General features: G+C 59.9%; 1 protein-coding gene across 4 annotated transcripts in view; it reads left to right on the top strand.

The window, feature by feature from the left end:
* Positions 1 to 17027, top strand: part of KIF26B (kinesin family member 26B) — a 371316-nt gene that overhangs the window by 307734 nt on the left and 46555 nt on the right. For all 4 annotated transcript variants that reach the window (XR_013813119.1, XR_013813120.1, XR_013813121.1 and 1 more), the window contains exons 6-9: positions 6196 to 6402; positions 11219 to 11312; positions 12460 to 12722; positions 15938 to 16121. Coding sequence is in view for 1 of the 4 variants with exons in the window: in XM_079763803.1 (XP_079619929.1) it covers positions 6196 to 6402; positions 11219 to 11312; positions 12460 to 12722; positions 15938 to 16121 (748 nt within the window). In the remaining 3 variants the exon portion in view is untranslated. The remainder of the gene's footprint in view (positions 1 to 6195; positions 6403 to 11218; positions 11313 to 12459; positions 12723 to 15937; positions 16122 to 17027) is intronic.

The raw sequence follows: 17027 nt of genomic DNA, 5'->3' as shown, positions 1-17027 counted from the left end.
CTGGAAAACTTCTGGAAACTTTCAGTCCCACGGAACCATCAAGGTCTTCCTTCAGAGAAAGTGACTTCAGATCATGGCTCGAGATGTTATTAGGAAAGTATTTAAACCTTTGCCTCTTATAAAACCCAATTTTAGTTTGCTTCTCTCTCCTATCAGGTGAGGCGGGCACATTGGGCAAGTTACAGGGGGCAGGGGCGTTCTTTTTCGGGGGGTCCCGTGTGCCCACGGTGGGCCAGCAGTGGAGTCGTACATTGTATCAGGAGAGGAAGGCGCTCTTTAAGCCAGGCCTGGGAATGGCCCGTCGTCCCTGGCCATGTGGGTTAGACATGGGCACTTCACTACATCTTTTCCGGCAGCTCTGTCGGACGGTCCTCAGCACAGGACGGGGAGGGCTGCGAACTTCTTGGTTGATCAGAAAAGCGAGGGTGCTGAGAAGAGCGCACATGGAGGGGTGTGTTTCACGTTCCAGCCTCCCCAGCCATCCGGTGCGGAATGGTGGGAGAATTCCCCGGAAGTGACTAATGGACCCTGAGCAGAGGCTATGCGCACCCTCATCACCTGATCAGACAGAAAAGAAAGGAGTTGAGTAAGGGAAGAACTCACGTCCCTTTCAGATGCTCAGATCCGATTTCATGTGGATTCCTCGCCTTTACAAATATGCCAGCAAACTATAGCCTTTGATTTAATCATCAGGGAGGCGGGGATACTCTGCTCTCTGCTGCCGTGGATGTGTGTGTTCATTAAATAATTTTTTGCTTTAATTTTTAAAATTAAGCTTAGGAGAAAGGCTTCTGATATCAGTAATTTGATAGAGAAAGGAATACAAATTCTCTCCCTCTTCCCCTCCCCCCTCCCCATTCCTCCCCCCTCCCTGCCTCCCCCTTTCTTTCCTTCCTTCTTAGAATAATATTTTACATTTGTATGCTGCTTTACTTGTCTATTTGTTTCTTTCTTTTCAAAATATATTTTTATTGACTTCAGAGAGGAAGGAAAGGAAGAGAAAGATAGAAACATCAATGATGAGAGGGAATCATGGATCGGCTGCCTCCTGCATGCCCCCCACTGGGGATCGAGCCTGAAACCCAGGCATGTGCCCTGACGGGGAATCGAACCGTGACCTCCTGGTTCATAGGTTGATGCTCAACCACTGAGCCACGCCGGCCGGGCTCTTTAATTGTTTCTTCAGAAATGTCCTTCAAGGGAGGTGGCACAACAGGCCCGTTCTGGGGATAAGGACACCGAGGCCCACGCCTTAGATGGCGGCCACTCAATGGTGGCGAAGTCTGGATTCGAACCCAGTCTCCTGGCTTCCTCTTCACGGCAGTGCCGTTATACCCGGAGCCTGTAAGAAAGGAGATCCGCTCATTAGATACAGTGGGCCCTTTTCATGGCCCTCCACAGTTTTCCCTCAAGAGCTGAATCCCCCGCAAAATGCCTAGAGCCAGGGAAGGCCTCCCGGCCCGCACTGAGGGCCACAGGGCGCTGCGTCTCCGCTCGCTCTCGGCTGCCATCGGGCAGGGCCTGGGGCGCCAGGGGTCTCCCATCGGAGGCAGAGTCTCCCGTGAGCCACAGGATGCCGGCATTCCCGGGCGCACACCCACCGTGAGGGCACCAGCATCCCGTCGCCGCCCGGCCCCGTGGGAGGAAGCCGGCCCTGGACGGGCGTCCGTGGCGTCGGTGGCAAACGGGCTCTGCAGTGCGGCTGCTCTGTCCCAGCAGGTGGAGGACTCCTCTGGACAAGGAGTCCCTCTGGCGGCCTCAGTGTTCTGCTCTCCCCACCGCGCCTCCGGCTGGTGCATTCTGATGACACTTCTTTTGGGCCCTGACTTGCCTTGGAGACACGTTTCAGGAACTTCATAGACGTGGGAGGCTTAAAGGTGGTCCCAGGACTGCTGGGATGGAGGCAGACATGTGCCAAATGGACTTCCTGGTTAGGTGATCTGACCTCGCCTTGACCAGTTTCTACTAAGCTGATGGTTAAAAAAATCGCTGAACTTTGCCCGGCCGGCGTGGCTCAGTGGTTGCGCGTCAACCTATGAACCAGGAGGTCACGGTTCAATTCCCGGTCAGGGCACATGCCTGGGTTGTGGGCTCGATCCCCAGGGCGGGTGTGCAGGAGGCAGCTGATCAGTGATTCTCTCTCATCATTGATGCTTCTCTCTTCTCTCTCTCTCTCTCTCTCTCTCTCTCTCTCTCTCTCTCTCTCTCTCTCTCTTCCCCCCCTCCCTTTCTCTCTTTGAAATGAATGAAAACGTATTAAAAAAAAATCGGTGAACTTAGACATCAGTAAAGGAATTGAAAGATGGTAGTGGTTCCTGTCCTCTGCAGCCTCTGGCCTCGTGGGGAAAACTCATCCTCACTGACATGCTGTCTTTGAGCAGCTATTGTGGCCGAGACGCTGGCCAGGGAGCCGTCATTGTTCCGAGTGTGTCTGTCGGGGCCTCACTGCGAGGCCCACAAAGGCGTGTAAGCAAAGCGTGTGCCTGAGGACAGCTGGGCGGCCTCCTCCTCCCTCCGCCTCCCCGTCTCTGTGGTCTGTCTGATCCGTGAGGGGCCCTGCGAATGGTCAGGTTTGCCCCAGGCGCTCAGCCGGCCTCCCGCTGGGCAGACAGGCGAGGAAGAGCCCCCGCTGGGCAGCTCTGGGTAGAGAGGCGAGGGAGAGCCCCCGGAGTTTGCACCAGGGCTTCATGCTGTGACAAGGGGCAGACAGGGCTCTCTGTCCCTGGGATCATGTGTGGTGACAACAGTGTGGGGCCCATGCCACGTTCACGCCCTGAGGCTGGGGGGCTTTGCCTCTACATGGATGGTGTGTGTGTGTGTGTGTGTGTGTGTGTGTGTGTGTGTGTGCAGTTCAGGCCCTGCCTCTCCCTCTCGGCGAGTGTCCACAAATCCTTGTCCCTCTGTCCCGCCCTGCCATCCCAGAGATGGATGAGCAGGGCACCAAGACAGCGGTTGCCCAGAGCAACAGCTGCCGGCCCCGCCCATGGAGTGATTAGGTACAGGAGGCGGAGTGAGGTCCCAGCAGGGAGAGCTTGGCTAGAGGAGCTCATCAGCCCACTGAGTCGGGGTGCCAGGCCCTCCCGTCCCCCGGCTCGCTGTGCCCCCTTTGGCTCTTTGGGTCCCGTTCCCCGGTCCTGCCATTGGGGGGGCCTCGGTGGCCCTCCTTCGGCGCTGGGAGAGGCTGTGCCTGTGAGCACTGCAGGGCCGCTCCCCGGGGGGCAGGGAGGAAGGGTGAAGCAGGGATTGCAAGAACCTACTGGGTTTGCGACAGAAGCGAGAACTCTGGGTTTTGTTGTTAATCCTCACCCGAGGATATTTTCCCGTTGGTTTTTAGGGAGAGGGGAAGAGAGAGGGAAAGACAGAGAGAAACATGGATGTGAGAGAAACACATGGATTGGTTGCTTCTTGCACGCGCCCTGACCGGGGCCCGAGTCAGGGAGGAGCCTGCAACCCAGGTGCCCTTGACCGGAATTGAACCCGGGCCCCTTCGGTCTGCAGGCCGACGCTCTGTCCACTGAGCCACACCGGCCAGGGCTGGGAGGCCTTCCTTGGTCACAGTGGTGTCTCCCGAGCACTTTAATCACCGAGGATGGGGCAGGAAGGGCGCTGGATTAAAGGGAAATGATACAACGAAGTGAAGCAGAAAAACCCAGTTTCCTTCCTGTAAGGGGGGGAAAAAAATCTCCATTTATCTAAGTGAATTTCGAAGTAAAGAACGGAGCACGCATTTCCCCCAGCCCAGAGTTCAGCGGGTTGTAGAGAGCCTGCATCGACATGGCCGGCGGCGGCTGGGACCCTCAGCCCGTCCGCAGAGACGGCTTGCGGGCCCGGCCTCATTAAGATGCAGGAGATCCCTCCCGGACAGAGGACTCGCTGACCCAGGCCTCTCTCCTGCTTCCCCGCGCAGCCCCATCCTGGCGTAGCTCACTCGGTCGGCACCCACAGATTGCATGTGGGACTGTGCGATGGACAGGCAGAGGCCATGCGCCTCCATCAGTTCTCCTGGCGCTGCCTCCGCCCGGCCGGCGTGTACGTTCAGGGGCCCGGCTGGAGGTGTGCTGCCCGCTTAGCAATCCGGGCGGCAGACACTCCCCAAAGTCGCAGCTGGAAGATGAGCTCTCTAGCACACGTGCTGTGTAGCGGGCGCAAATCGATGGGGCGGAATGGACCTGAACTAGGACTAGAGACATTCACAGTGAACCAGGAAATGTCCAGAGTGGGCGGTGGACAGCTGTGGGGGCCGCTGTCCTGTAGAGGGACGTGGGGCCACCAGGAGCCTCGTAAGGCCCCGTGCCGATGCCCGGCTCTGTCTGGGGGATCCCCCCCCCCCACCCCCATTGGGATTCATGGCACCCAGAGTCCAGGACAGGGAGTTCCACAGCCTCATCGTTGACTCTCAGATTGGAAAAGGCCAGCGTATTGTGGTTCAGCAGGAGCACGCATGGGGGGAGGAGGAGGAGGGGGAGGAAGAGATCACCCCTGGGTGCCCCCCCCCTATACTCAGCATCTCCCATGCCACTTCCTGTCATTCTCACCACAGTCCCGCGAGATAGGCATTGCTCTTCCTATGCTACAGGAGAGAAACGAGGCCCGGAGCAGAGCGGCCGTGTGGGAGGCCGCGGGGGGCACAGAGGAGGAGTGTGGGCTTGGGGACAGGCCTGGCCTTCCCGTCCGCAGGTTCAGTGCTTTGGGACACGCTCAGTGACGCGTGTTTTCTCACCTGTAAAATCTGGACCGGAACCTGTAGGGAATAAAAGCCACCCCCTGGCTGAGGGGGATGAAGAGCGAGCCCGGGGATGACAGCGCCCACGCCCACGCTAGACCCTCAGGAAACGGCAGGTGTCAGGGTGTGACCTCCCAGTGGGAGGACCAAGATTTGGACCCTGGAAGGTGGGCCTCACCCCAACATTGTGCTCCGTCCACGTGGCCCCGGCCTCGGGACCCTCCCCTGAGTACCGTTCTTCTGGGATGGGGACAAGGACAGCGGGGCACCAGGCCGGGCATCTGACAGCCCGGTGCCCTGGGCATGCGCTACGTTTCAGCTTTATACGCTGCCAGGTAGTTCCCGCGCCTCGGCGGACAGGCCTGCGGTGGGCAGGAGGTGGCCTCCCTCGTTACGCGCATGTAGAGTCTTCTCTGAGCACTCCCGTGCATTTGAAATATTTCATTTAAAAATTTACAAGCTCCCCCCTGAAATCGCATCAGCCCTGACCCGTGATGAGATGAAGACGGCAAGACACAGAGTTGAACAATAACTCTGCACAGGCTCAGCACGGGCCACATCGTGCCATAGAAATGGCCTGTCCGCCCTGCCACGTTACGTACCGCGTGACTTTGCATCCCTCATGCCTAGGCCGGTGCCTGGCACATAGTAGAGGCTCAGCACCGTTGGACTGAACTAGAGACATAGCAGTGAAGAGCTGGTCAGGGCGTCAGTGCTGTCCTGGTCCCAGGACGGAGTCTCCAGAGCTTCGTGTGAGGCTTTCAGCTCGACTCTGCTCAGCTCAGGGCCCAGGGCAGGCGGTCCTTTTCGTAGGCACCACGTTCGGCTGTCGGGGCGGGGGGGGGGGGGGCGGGGGGGCTGGTCATGAGCCCCAGAGACGTCCGTGCGCCGTTCCCAGGGGCGGGTCAGCGTCCCACGGAGATGTGCTTTTGTGCCCCGAAGAGCCGGCTTCCATGCGCTCACTCAATGGGATCCCAAATAGCAGCTCCAACAGATCCCTCCTCCCGCGCCCTGGAACACACTTCAGACGCTGGCGGGAAGCCGGCCACGGCTCGGCTGTTAACGACGACACTAATAACGTGGGTTTTTCTCCGAGACTCCCGGCGAGCGGAGGCGAGGAGTGAATCACGGAGCTAACTTTCATGTCGGGGCTCCTTGATCTGTGGGCTTCGGGGGACGACACCAGCCCGAGAGGCGGCAGTCGGGGCCTCCTTTTCATCCACGTAATTGGGCCGCCGGGGTGCCGCTCTTCCCCCTTTATGTGAATAGGAAGGCCGGAACCTGCTGTGCCGTTTCTGTAATGAAGCCAGGGGCACACGGGATAGCCCACCGGGTCATCACAAACACCCGTTTCCCCCACAGCCCGAGGCTCGTGCTGCGGCTTCACTGGGCACATCATCATTTATCACGTGACAGTCCCATGCACGTTCCATCCAACTCAACCCCGTCTGTCCTGTCCCATCCCCTGACAGGTGAAGGTCATGCTGCGCATCTGCTCCACGCTGGCCCGCGACACCGCCGAGTCCAGCTCCTTCCTGAAGGTGGACCCTCGGAAGAAGCAGGTCACCCTGTACGACCCCCTGGCGTGCGGGGGTCAAAGCGCCTTCCAGAAGAGAGGCAGCCAGGTGCCCCCCAAGATGTTCGCCTTTGACGCGGTTTTCCCACAGGACGCTTCTCAGGTGGGTGCGGACCCCCCCCCCACCTCTCCCCCCCTCTCCCCTACCTTTCCCCCCCACCTCCCCTCCCCCCCCCCCCCCGCTGGGGCCAGGTAGTGCTCAGTCAGGTCCCGGAGCTGTTGCTCATTCGCTGGGACCCATGTGCTGGAGGTGGCGCCCAGAGCACCCACAGGACCAGTCCCTCCGCCCCCGGAAGCCGGTTTGGGCTCCATTGCACAGTCCATTTGAGTAACTGGGGTTCTACGGTGGGCAGGGCCACTGTGCCAAGATGTCACCAAGACAGATCCCTGGGAGAAGGAGGGGCCAGCCCGCCATGGGTGCCACCCGGAAGCGGGTGGTAGTGGAGAGAACTGGACGTTTCAGGACCACGACCTGGAGATGTAGGCAGCTGCCTATTAGGACCCCACCTCTGGGTGTGGGTGTGTAAGAGGGAAAAAGCATTTCCAGGAGCTGGGTTAGATTTAGGCAGGATCCTAGAAGCCTACAGAAGGCCGGTCTATAGTCCTGACGGGGAACTGGAGCACAGGCAGGGAAACTGAGGCTGGCATGTAATGCAGTCCTGTGGCCTGGGTCCGTGGAGTGGACGGGGAGGGGGGAGAAGAGAGGGTAGGGATTGCTGTTGAACCAGTCAGCTACTGCTGCGTTACAAACCCCCCTAAAATTCAGTGGCTTAAGCGATAAGCGTTTACTATTGCTCCTGAGTGGATGGGTCAGCTGAGCGTCCTCCTGCTCCCCGCTCGGCTCACCTCTGGTCTGTGATCAGCTCTGCTGATCTAGGCTGGATGCCACCACATGTTTGGGGATTGGCCGCTTAGGGGGCTTCTAGAATGGCCTTGGCTGGCCCCCTGGTCTCTCTCCACACCGTCTCTCATCAACCAGGAGCGATCTTGGATTTACTCTTATGGCCACGGCATGGCCCAAGCATGCAGCCCTTAGGCCCAGGTTCAGAATGGAAGCAGCGTCTCTTGTGCCGTGTCCCATTGGCCCAGGTACGAGGGGTGGGGAAGAGACTCCGCCTCCTGATTGGAGGGGCTGCAAAGTCACGTTGCCAGGGGCATGCACACAGGGCAGGTCGGGAACTGTGGCCATTTTGTTTATCGGCTCTGACTGTAATCTTGGGAGCTCAGGGTGCCAAGATTCCCGGGCCCACGCTCCTGGAGCCCATCCCAGCAGGAGCAGATGTCTGATGGGAGATTAGCTGCACCATCGGGGGCAGTTCCTGTGCAATGAGCTGGAGCAACTGAACCTTCTCATAGACACTGTAGCCCAGGCTATACGTATGCAGTGGCCTGCTTAGCCCGCATTTTCACATCAGACACCTGCGCCTTCCAGATAAATGTCCATCACTTTTCAACACTTACACTGAGTGGCCAGATTATTATGATCTCTGAACGCATAATAAGCTGGCCACTCAGTGTATATCCTATATAATAAAAGGCTAATATGCAAATTGTCCCCTCGACCAGGGGTTTGACCAGCAGGCAGGCCGGCCAACCGCCCATGTCCCCTCCCCCTGGCCAGGCTGGCTGGACCCCACCCATGCACGAATTCATGCACCGGGCCTCTAATACACACACACACACACACACACACACACACACACACACACACACACACACACACACACACTGAGTGGCCAGATTATTATGCGTTCAGAGATCATAATAATCTGGCACTCAGTGTATACACAACAGTGTGCAGTAGGGTGACCAAATAGCCTCTAGAACCGGGCACAGTACAGCCGCCACTCGCACCTCCTGTTCCTTTCCTCCATGTGCGTCTTGGTGCCGGAAGACGTGATGTCCATACGGCGTCGGCCGGTGGCACGTGCTGTAGGCTCCACTCATCAACAAGCCGAGCCTGTGCTTTCCCCAAAGAGTTTGCCACGAAAAGACAACCGTTTCCCTCTTTGCATATTTGGCGTCTTGTCCCACCCCGTGGGCTCCCCAATCTAAACCCGACAGTGGGTCTGACACATGCCCCACAAGTCATGTAACTGATGCAGCGAACACTCTCCAAAGCAAATCTCCCCGAGTTGTAGGAATTCCAAAGCCAGCCCTAAATTCAGCTCGGACTGCTAATGCATTTCCAATTCATCCCCGGGAACGGTGGCTCCTTTCTCGCTAGCCTCTATTCACGCTTCGTGCTCGGTCGCAGAGCTCGCGTGCTCGGTAGTCCAGAGCATCCTCTTCAGATGCTTAATGTGTGCTATAATTCCCAACATTCTAATCAGTGACAGCTCGAAAAAATCTAGTGTCAAGAAGTGTCCTCTGACTTGACCCATTCATCTTCCCAGAATGCTCTGGTGTGGGAAGGGAGGCACGGCTAGTGTCACAGACAAGGAAACGGGGACGCGGAGCTGACGTCTCGTTCGCAGCCCCTTCCCCGAGCGGGCGTCTTTTCCAGCTCCTTCCCCTGGACCTCTGTGTGTCCTGCTCCGTAGGGGGTTTATCTGTGACCACCTGTCCCTTCAGCCACGTTTCCCAGCAGCGTGTCCTTGGACAAGTCGCAGTGTCCCCACCTGTAGATGAGGACAGAGCCGCCGTGCACCTCCTTCAGGCCGTGGTGATTCACTGAACGAGGGCACACGAGGGACTCAGACCCTCGTCAGTACCCAGCACACGTGAGCTGTTGTGGCTCTTTAGTCATCACTGTTGCCACTGACGTCACGCTGCTGGTGGGGGCCAGGCTCAGCCTCACGGGCCAGCACCCTCTGAGCCCCCACAGCAGGGAGGGCAGCGGCGCACGGGGCGGGCTCGGCCGAGGCCTTGTGGTCGGCTTGGGGGTCCGCAGGGGCCCTGAGCGGCCCGGACAGCCATGGATTGTGCTTTCTCTCGTCTCTAAGGACATTAGCTGTTATTAAACAACATACTTTAAATATTTTTCTATTGATTTCAGAGAGAGGGAGATGGAGAGAGAAACATCAGTGATGACAGAGAATCATGGATCGGCTGCCTCCTCCAGGCCCCCTACTGGGGATCCAGCCTGCAACCCGGGCACGTGCCCTGACCAGGAATTGAACTGTGACCTCCTGGTTCAAGGGTCCATGCTGAACCCCTGAGCCACAGCCGGGCAGGACACCAGCCTCTTGACGCCAAGCAGCGACAGAACCTTCTTGCTCCTGTTGCCGTTATGAGGCATCCTATGTCCTTAAGTGGCCGTGGCTGTCGCCAGCTGCCTGCGGCGGGGCAGCCCCCGCTGGCCTGGCTTCGCGGCGGTGACCTAGTCCCTCTGGGCTGCCGTACCACACGGCACAGACCGGGCGGCTTATAACAGCAGAAATGCGTTTCTCACGGTCTGGAGGCTGAAGTCCGAGGTCGGAGTGTCTGGCAGGACCCCCTCCCTGGTTCACAAAGAGCATCTCGCTGGGACCTCACAGGGTGGAGGGACCCAGAGCCTAACCCTAACCCTAACCTCATCGCCTCCCGGAGTGCCCGCCTCCTGAGGGGACAGATGCGGGCAATGGGGAGGGTGGGGAGGGCTCCCCTGTGGGAGAGCAGGGCTGCCTGGGGCCTGGGCCCTCGCTGCTCTGGGCTCAGCAGGGCCGCCCGTGTCTCCGGGCCCCAGGAAAGCAGCCGGTGCCCCCAGGGGCCGCTGGCAGCTCCTAACAAACCGCAGACGGACAGTCACTCGCCACACTTCTCCGTGGACACGGGCAGGGCCTCGGCCTGTCCTGTGCGTGGAGGCCTCTCCTGCCTCCTTGGTGGCACAGGTGGCTCGCGGATGGCACTGTGGCCCGCACGCAGCCTGCACTCTCCCTGCGGCCCCCATCTGTGCAGCTGACTTTAGGGATGGGTGGGGTGGGCTCCCCGCCTCTGACCTCTGTCTCCCGCTGTGTCCAAGGAGGGCAGCGTTCGCTCAGCCTCTGGCAAGTTCCATGGAGATTCTGCGGCCCCAGGCTCGCGTGGCCCAGGCCCTGGGGCTATGATGGATCCTGGGGTCCCCCCCCCCCCACGTCAGCCCCGTCCTGCCCTCCTCCCCTGGGCGGTGCCCAGCAGAGCTGCTGGGCACAGCGGATCACTGTTCCCGGCCACCGTGAGCTCGGCCCGGCCAGGGCGTGTCCCGGGGCGCCGGCGTGGTCCCCAGAACGGACCGAGGCCTTAGGGATGACAGGGCGTGGCGCAGGAGTGTTAGTGGGATATGCCCACGTCCTCAGGAGCCTGCCCCCTCTGCCCCCCGCCCCCCACGTCAGGAGTTAGCGTGTCTCATTTGTGGAGGAATTGTGTACGTTGACTGTATCGGTGCAGAAAGAAAGAAAAGGCTGAGAAGAAGGAGTGAGAAAGAGGAAGGAGATGGGGAGAGAAAGCAGACATCACCAGCCTCCTGCTTCGATTAGAATGACGGTGGTTCTCAAGGTCACCTTCCTGAAGTGGCGGCTCACCCTTCCCCCTCTAAAGGCTGGCCCGGTTTATAAGGGTGTGTGTGCCTGTGTGCATGCATGTGTGAGCATGTGTGTGTGTGTGTGTGTGTGTGTGTGTGTGTGTGTGTGTGTGTAAGGAAGGATCTAGTTAGCAGAGAGCAAATGGAAAGTTTAAATGCCTCGTCCGGAGGCCAGAATAGCGGCAGGGCCGGGCGTGAGGTCCATGAAGGCTCCCGTGTCCCCTCCGTGGCTCTGCCTGGTGAGCAGACAGCGCTGAGATGTCCTGGGAGGAGCAGGGGGGCTCGGGGTTACTGCGTGTGACGCCGGCGGGATGGGCGGGGGGTACCGAGGGGCGGTGAGAGTCCCGTCTGGGAGCGCCGTGACCCCGAGCCCAGGAAAGCCGGCTCCTCCATGTCGTCAGTGAGGCCCACTCACCGCGTTCTCCTCTCGTGTCCGCAGGCGGAGGTGTGCGCCGGGACCGTGGCGGAGGTGATCCAGTCCGTGGTCAACGGGGCGGACGGCTGCGTGTTCTGCTTCGGCCACGCCAAGCTGGGTCAGTGAGGCTCTACCCCCCCCCCGCCCCCCCCCCCCCCCGTGCACTGCTCCTGGGCTCCCTTCCGCCCCCCCCCCCCCCGCCTCCCTCTCCTTGTCCCGGCCCTCCGGCGAGAGGAGAGGCCGTCCCCTGAGGTGCTGAGTTAGATGACCCAATGGGCATCCCTGCTTCTGAGATGAGATTTCCATTCTGAGTGGGAACCATCATCCAGGGAAGCCCTCACGTTCCGGAGATGAGCAGGGAGCCGTGGGGTGGTTCCCATGGGGTCCAGGTCAGGGTCACGCCCAGCAAGCCCGCAGGACAACGTACCCCCTGAGCAGGGGCTGCTGGGAAGCACGAGGGCCCCGACCCCCCCCCGCCCCGGGAGGATTTGGGTTGGAGATGGAGCCGACGTAAAGGTCTGAGGAGCAGCTCCAAGCAGAGCCCAGGCCACGCTGCACCGTCGGCGGTTCTGCGGCCTCGCTTCCCCACCTCCAGCCCAGCCCAGCCCAGCCCCCCGGGCACCTGGGAGGGAGGCACCTGGACACTGCACGCCCCCCGCCCCCACACACCCTGACCCGTGGCCGCCTGTGCACAGGCCTCCGCTCAGGCTGGGCGAGTGAGTGAGACGTGTCCCTCGGCCGAGACGCCGCCGGAGGCCCTGGCGCTGGAGGGCAGGTCCAGCGGGAACGGAGAGCCCCTCCCCCTCCCTCCCTTCTCTCTCCATCTCTGATCAGAGCCGTGGCCGGGCTTAATGGGCTTTGCTCGTGCGGTGAAGAGACACACAGCATTGAACTTGAGGGGGTGTAAAGTGCAAGGGGGGGGGGGGCGGTAAGATAACGCACCGAATAGCGATGAGCCCCTGCCTCCCACTCCGGGTAAGACCGTGCAGAGCTGGGGGCGTGTGGCATTGGGGTCCTCCTAGAGGTCCCTGGTGACTCAGTCTCCTCCTTTGCCAGGGCTCTGCGGTCTTATTGTAGCCCTTTCATCAGGAGCGCCAGGAAGTGGCCTTGGGTCATTGTCGGCAAACGCTGTGTGTCACGCTTATTGTCATCCCCTCTCCCCCTCCCTCCCGCCTCCATGCCGTTCTCCTGCCTCCTGGGCACCCACTCCTGAGGCTGGGATGCCGCCTGGACACTCACGCCATCTCCCCCCCTCCCCCTCCCAGGCAAGTCCTACACCATGATCGGGAGAGACGACTCCACGCAGAGCCTGGGCATCATCCCCTGCGCCATCGCCTGGCTCTTCAAGCTCATCAACGAGCGCAAGGAGAAGACCGGCGCCCGCTTCTCCGTGCGGGTCTCGGCCGTGGAGGTGTGGGGCCGGGAGGAGAGCCTGCGGGACCTGCTGGCCGAGGTGGCCACGGGCAGCCTGCAGGACGGCCAGTCCCCGGGCGTGTACCTGTGCGAGGACCCCATCTGCGGCACGCAGGTGACTGACGGCTCGGGGCCCGGGGCTCCCGGTGGCTCAGCCCACCTCCGAGGCTGGGGCCCCCCAGGCTGACCCCCGGGCACGGGAACCGGGCGGCTCACGCGTGTTTACACCCACGTGGCCTGGAACGTCACGGCCGCCAGCGGCGGGGCCGTCTGCCCGCCCCACCTAAATATTTGTGCCTCGGATGTCATTGGCAGCGAGCAGGACTCACCACAGGGGTAGCATTTGGAGGAAATTGAATTTCCATCCTTTACACCCCGTTCGGGGTTGGGGGGGGGGGGGGAGGAAAAAAGTGCAATCTTTCTTTTGTTTAAAACAAACGGGAATATTTGCTGCTCTGCACACACGGCCGCGGCCTCCACGGGGCTGCTGACGGCTCTGTGACGGCCTTCCGGCCTGGCTCACAGCCGGGTCAGTCCTGCTGCTCGGCGGTGGCGGCACAGGCAGGGGCAGCCGGTTCACGCCAGGCATCCCTTCTCCAGGCTCCAGCAGCGGGCTCTCCGGCCTCAGCCTCCCCGAGGCAGGCGTTCAGGGAGGGACAGGACCCCCCTTCTCACACCTAACCGTGCTCTCCCCTGCGCAGAGGAGTCCTCCATCCCCAAGCTCTTCGGGACTCACAAGGCCCCACATGGACCTTCCTAACTTCACCTCTCACACTCCCCTCCCGCCGCTCCTGATAAATTACCCAGAAAGCGGTGCCCGCACACGTCAGGGGCGTATCCATCGCTGGGGATCTTGTTAAAAATGCAGATGCTGGCTCAGCAGGTCTGGGCGGGGGCCTTGAGGATGCATTTCCCACCAGCTTCCCAAGGAGGCCCACACTTTCAGCAGCAAAGCTCCGAGGCATCGCCGCCGCCCCCGCTGACCCCGGGCCTCTGCACGCTCTGTTCCTTGTGCACGGAGCCGCCTCCTCCCCTCCGGCTCTTCATCTGGCCAACTCCTCACCCTTCAGGTCTCAGCTAGCTGTCGCTTCTTCCGGGAAGCCCTCTCAGATGCTCCTCCTGTCACTAGAACACGCGTAGCAGTTGTATTGGGATTGCCCCGTGAGTTCTCGGCAACGCGCAGAGGGTGGGCACCATGCCTGACCAGGACGGGCCGTTCATAGTTGTCACAGACGCATCCCACACCATGTGGATGGGGAAGCTAGTTAGGACACAAACCAGTTGGTCGGGGAAACGTTCATGCAGTGGTTCTCAAACGTGAGTCTTCGTCAGAGCCACCTGGGGGGCTTGTTGACACAGACCCCTGGGCTCCGCCTCAGCCTCCCCGAGTCAGTGGTCCTTGGAGGGAGCTTCAAAGTGTGGGTTTCTAGCGAGTTCCCGGGTGCTGCTGCGGCTGGTCCAGGGACCCACTTTGAGGACCACCCTTCTGTAGCGTAGGACATGCTCAGGTGGTACCTACACGGCACCTACGATGGAGACCAGCCCCTCCCCCCTGCCCACCCCCCACTCCTGCTCCAAGAATTATCTACACCCTCAACGATGCTACAGGGTCCGCCCACTTCTGCATTAATGCAGGTCCCTGGAGGTGAAGGTGCAGGTTCACAGACGGTGAAGAGAGAGACCAACATGCTCTTTATGTCCACTCTTCCTGTTGAAAAATCTTAAGAAGTCTTTGGCTTATTTTGTGGCCACACTGAGTACAAAACAACGAACACAACAGAATCTCTTTGAAGTCTGAGGATTTTTATGGTCTCAGATTCCCAATATCGGCCCTCACAGTTCAGAGTTGTAGGGACAGTCAGGCAGAACATTTCCAGAATTTGTACCGACCCTAGATCATCTCCTGCAGTTCCATTTCTTTGGAAAAGTCAGAAATAGTGAATTTCCTTCTCTCTCCCCAGAAAGGGCGTGCCGTGTTCTGTGGAAGGTTTCCTGTGATTGCCGGGGATGCCGAGGGTTCAGACACGTTGCTCACGACGCTGTCTCTGGCCCATTAGCGAGGGTGCCATGCACATGGATGGAGGGACTACAGATAAAAATAGGCGTCCCTTAAATAACACGGAGGAGGCATCCAAGCATCCTGGGTGTTTGCATTCGTCTTTGACACTTACGTCTTGCTTATAACGATGCCAGGAAATGTGATCTAGCATCGGCTTTAATTAAATCTCTGGGAAAACGGGGAGTCGAGCTAAGCTAACCCAGTTCTTCCACTTCTTTGGGGCGCCGTGAGGTCAATCAGAGAAGTGGAGTCACACTTCGCAGCCCGCCTGCCTGCAGCCATCCCACCTGTGCGATCAGACGCAGGCCCCGCCCCGGGTTTTCTTAGGTCAGTGGTCGGCAAACTCATTAGTCAACAGAGCCAAATATCAACAGTACAACGATTGAAATTTCTTTTGAGAGCCGAAAACCAACTTCTGCGCATGGGCCACGAAGTTTCAATCGCACTGTACGTGCACGTCTGCACGTGGTATTTTGTGGAAGAGCCACACTCAAGGGGCCAAAGAGCCGCATGTGGCTTGCAAGCCGCAGTTTGCTGACCACTGTCTTAGGTGAACGGACAGCCCGCGTGCTGGTGGGCCGGCCTCCGGGGCCTTCTGCTCCCACTCAGATACACCCATTTGCTTTTTAATTTATTTTTTATATTTGTATTGATTTCAGAGAGGAAGGGAGAGGGAGAGAGATAGAAACATCAATGGTGAGAGAGTATCATTGATGAGCTGCCTCCTGCATGCCCCACACTGGGGACTGAGCCTACAACCTGGGCATGCACCCTTTACTGGTCTCGAACCTGGAACCATTCAGTCCACAGGCTGATGCTCTATCCAATGAGCCAAACCAGCTAGGGCTGCTTTTAAATATACATATATTTTAGAAAGGAAGGAGAGGGAGCGAGAGAGAGAACCATTGATCGGCTGCCTCCTGCACACCCCCACTGGGATCGAGCCTGCAACCTGGGCATGTGCCCTGACCGGGAATCGGACGGTGACCTCCTGGTTTACAGATCGACGGTTGGGCCATCCATTTGCTTTGCACACCTGCGGTTTACAGATGCGACTTAAATGGTAAAACGGGGGGAAATACATGCCCTCCAGTAAGTGAGTCGTCAGCAGTGAATGAATGAAGCTGAGAGCCGCACGTGCGTGTAGGGCCGTGTCCTGGAAGGCCTTGGGGCCCTGGAGGGGCACTTAGCCTTGCTGTGCTGAGCGGACAGCCGGGGGAGGGCAGGCCAGCACCCCCGGACCGGCGTCAGCTCTCGCTTGTGTCTTCCAGCTGCAGAACCAGAGCGAGCTGCGGGCGCCCACGGCCGAGAAGGCCGCCTTCTTCCTGGACGCCGCCCTGGCCGCGCGCCGGGGCCACCGGCAGGACTGCGACGAGGACGACCTGCGCAACTCGCACATGCTCTTCACGCTGCACATCTACCAGTACCGCATGGAGAAGAGCGGCAAGGGCGGCAGTAAGTCCCTCCCCCGGCCCCCCCCCCCTGCGCCCCCACCACCCCCGGCCTCGCCGCGCAGCCCTCCCCAGGCGGCCGTGACCTGGTCCACGTGGGCGGGTTCCCCAGCTGGGCGCCCCCTCGCCCCCACGTGTGATTCAGGATCGCTGTCGAGTCCGGGCTGACGTTCACCTTTGCCCTGGCCGAGGGGAAGGGTGCTCTGGTGAAGATAATTTGCGAGTGTCACTGCCGTGGGCGTGGGGGAGAACAGAGATTAAAAGGCCGAACGGCTGCTTCGTGGCATCGTTTTGTCCCCAAGCCTTGCAGGCGCTCACCGTAAAAGACCAGCTTCTATCCACCAGGGCACCTGGCAGTGTGATTAGTCGTTAGCTGGAGTCCGCTGTGTGGGCCCGAAAGGGAGCAGGTTCTGCTTTTTAAAAAATATATATATTTTATTGATTTTTTTACAGAGAGGAAGGGAGAGGGAGAGAGTCAGAAACATCGATGAGAGAGAAACATCAATCAGCTGCCTCCTGCACACCCCCCACTGGGGATGTGCCCGCAACCAAGGTACATGCCCTTGACCGGAATCGAACCTGGGACCCTTGAGTCTGCAGGCCGACGCTCTATCCACTGAGCCGAACCGGCCAGGGCAGGTTCTGCTTTTTAAGTGGCCTGTGGATCAGGCGGTGGAGTAGCCAAGCGGACTCTGGCTGCTCCCTCCCCAGCCCCCCCCCCCATCGGCGGGGGTTCCCTGTCAGCCAGCCGCAGTCCCTGTTGCAGCTGCACGGCCAGGACCCCCCCCCCCCCCCCCCCGGGTGGTGGCTCAGGCCCTCCGGGCTGTCTGCAGTGAGCGCTGACCGTGGGCCACGCTCTGGCCTTGACTGCCAGGCGTGTCTGTCCAGGCTCCCCGGCTGGTGCCAGCCC

The sequence above is a fragment of the Cnephaeus nilssonii genome (genome assembly GCF_951640355.1).
Source record: "Cnephaeus nilssonii genome assembly, chromosome: 23".
NCBI lineage: Eukaryota > Metazoa > Chordata > Mammalia > Chiroptera > Vespertilionidae > Cnephaeus > Cnephaeus nilssonii.
This window is presented reverse-complemented; position numbering and strand designations above follow the sequence as displayed.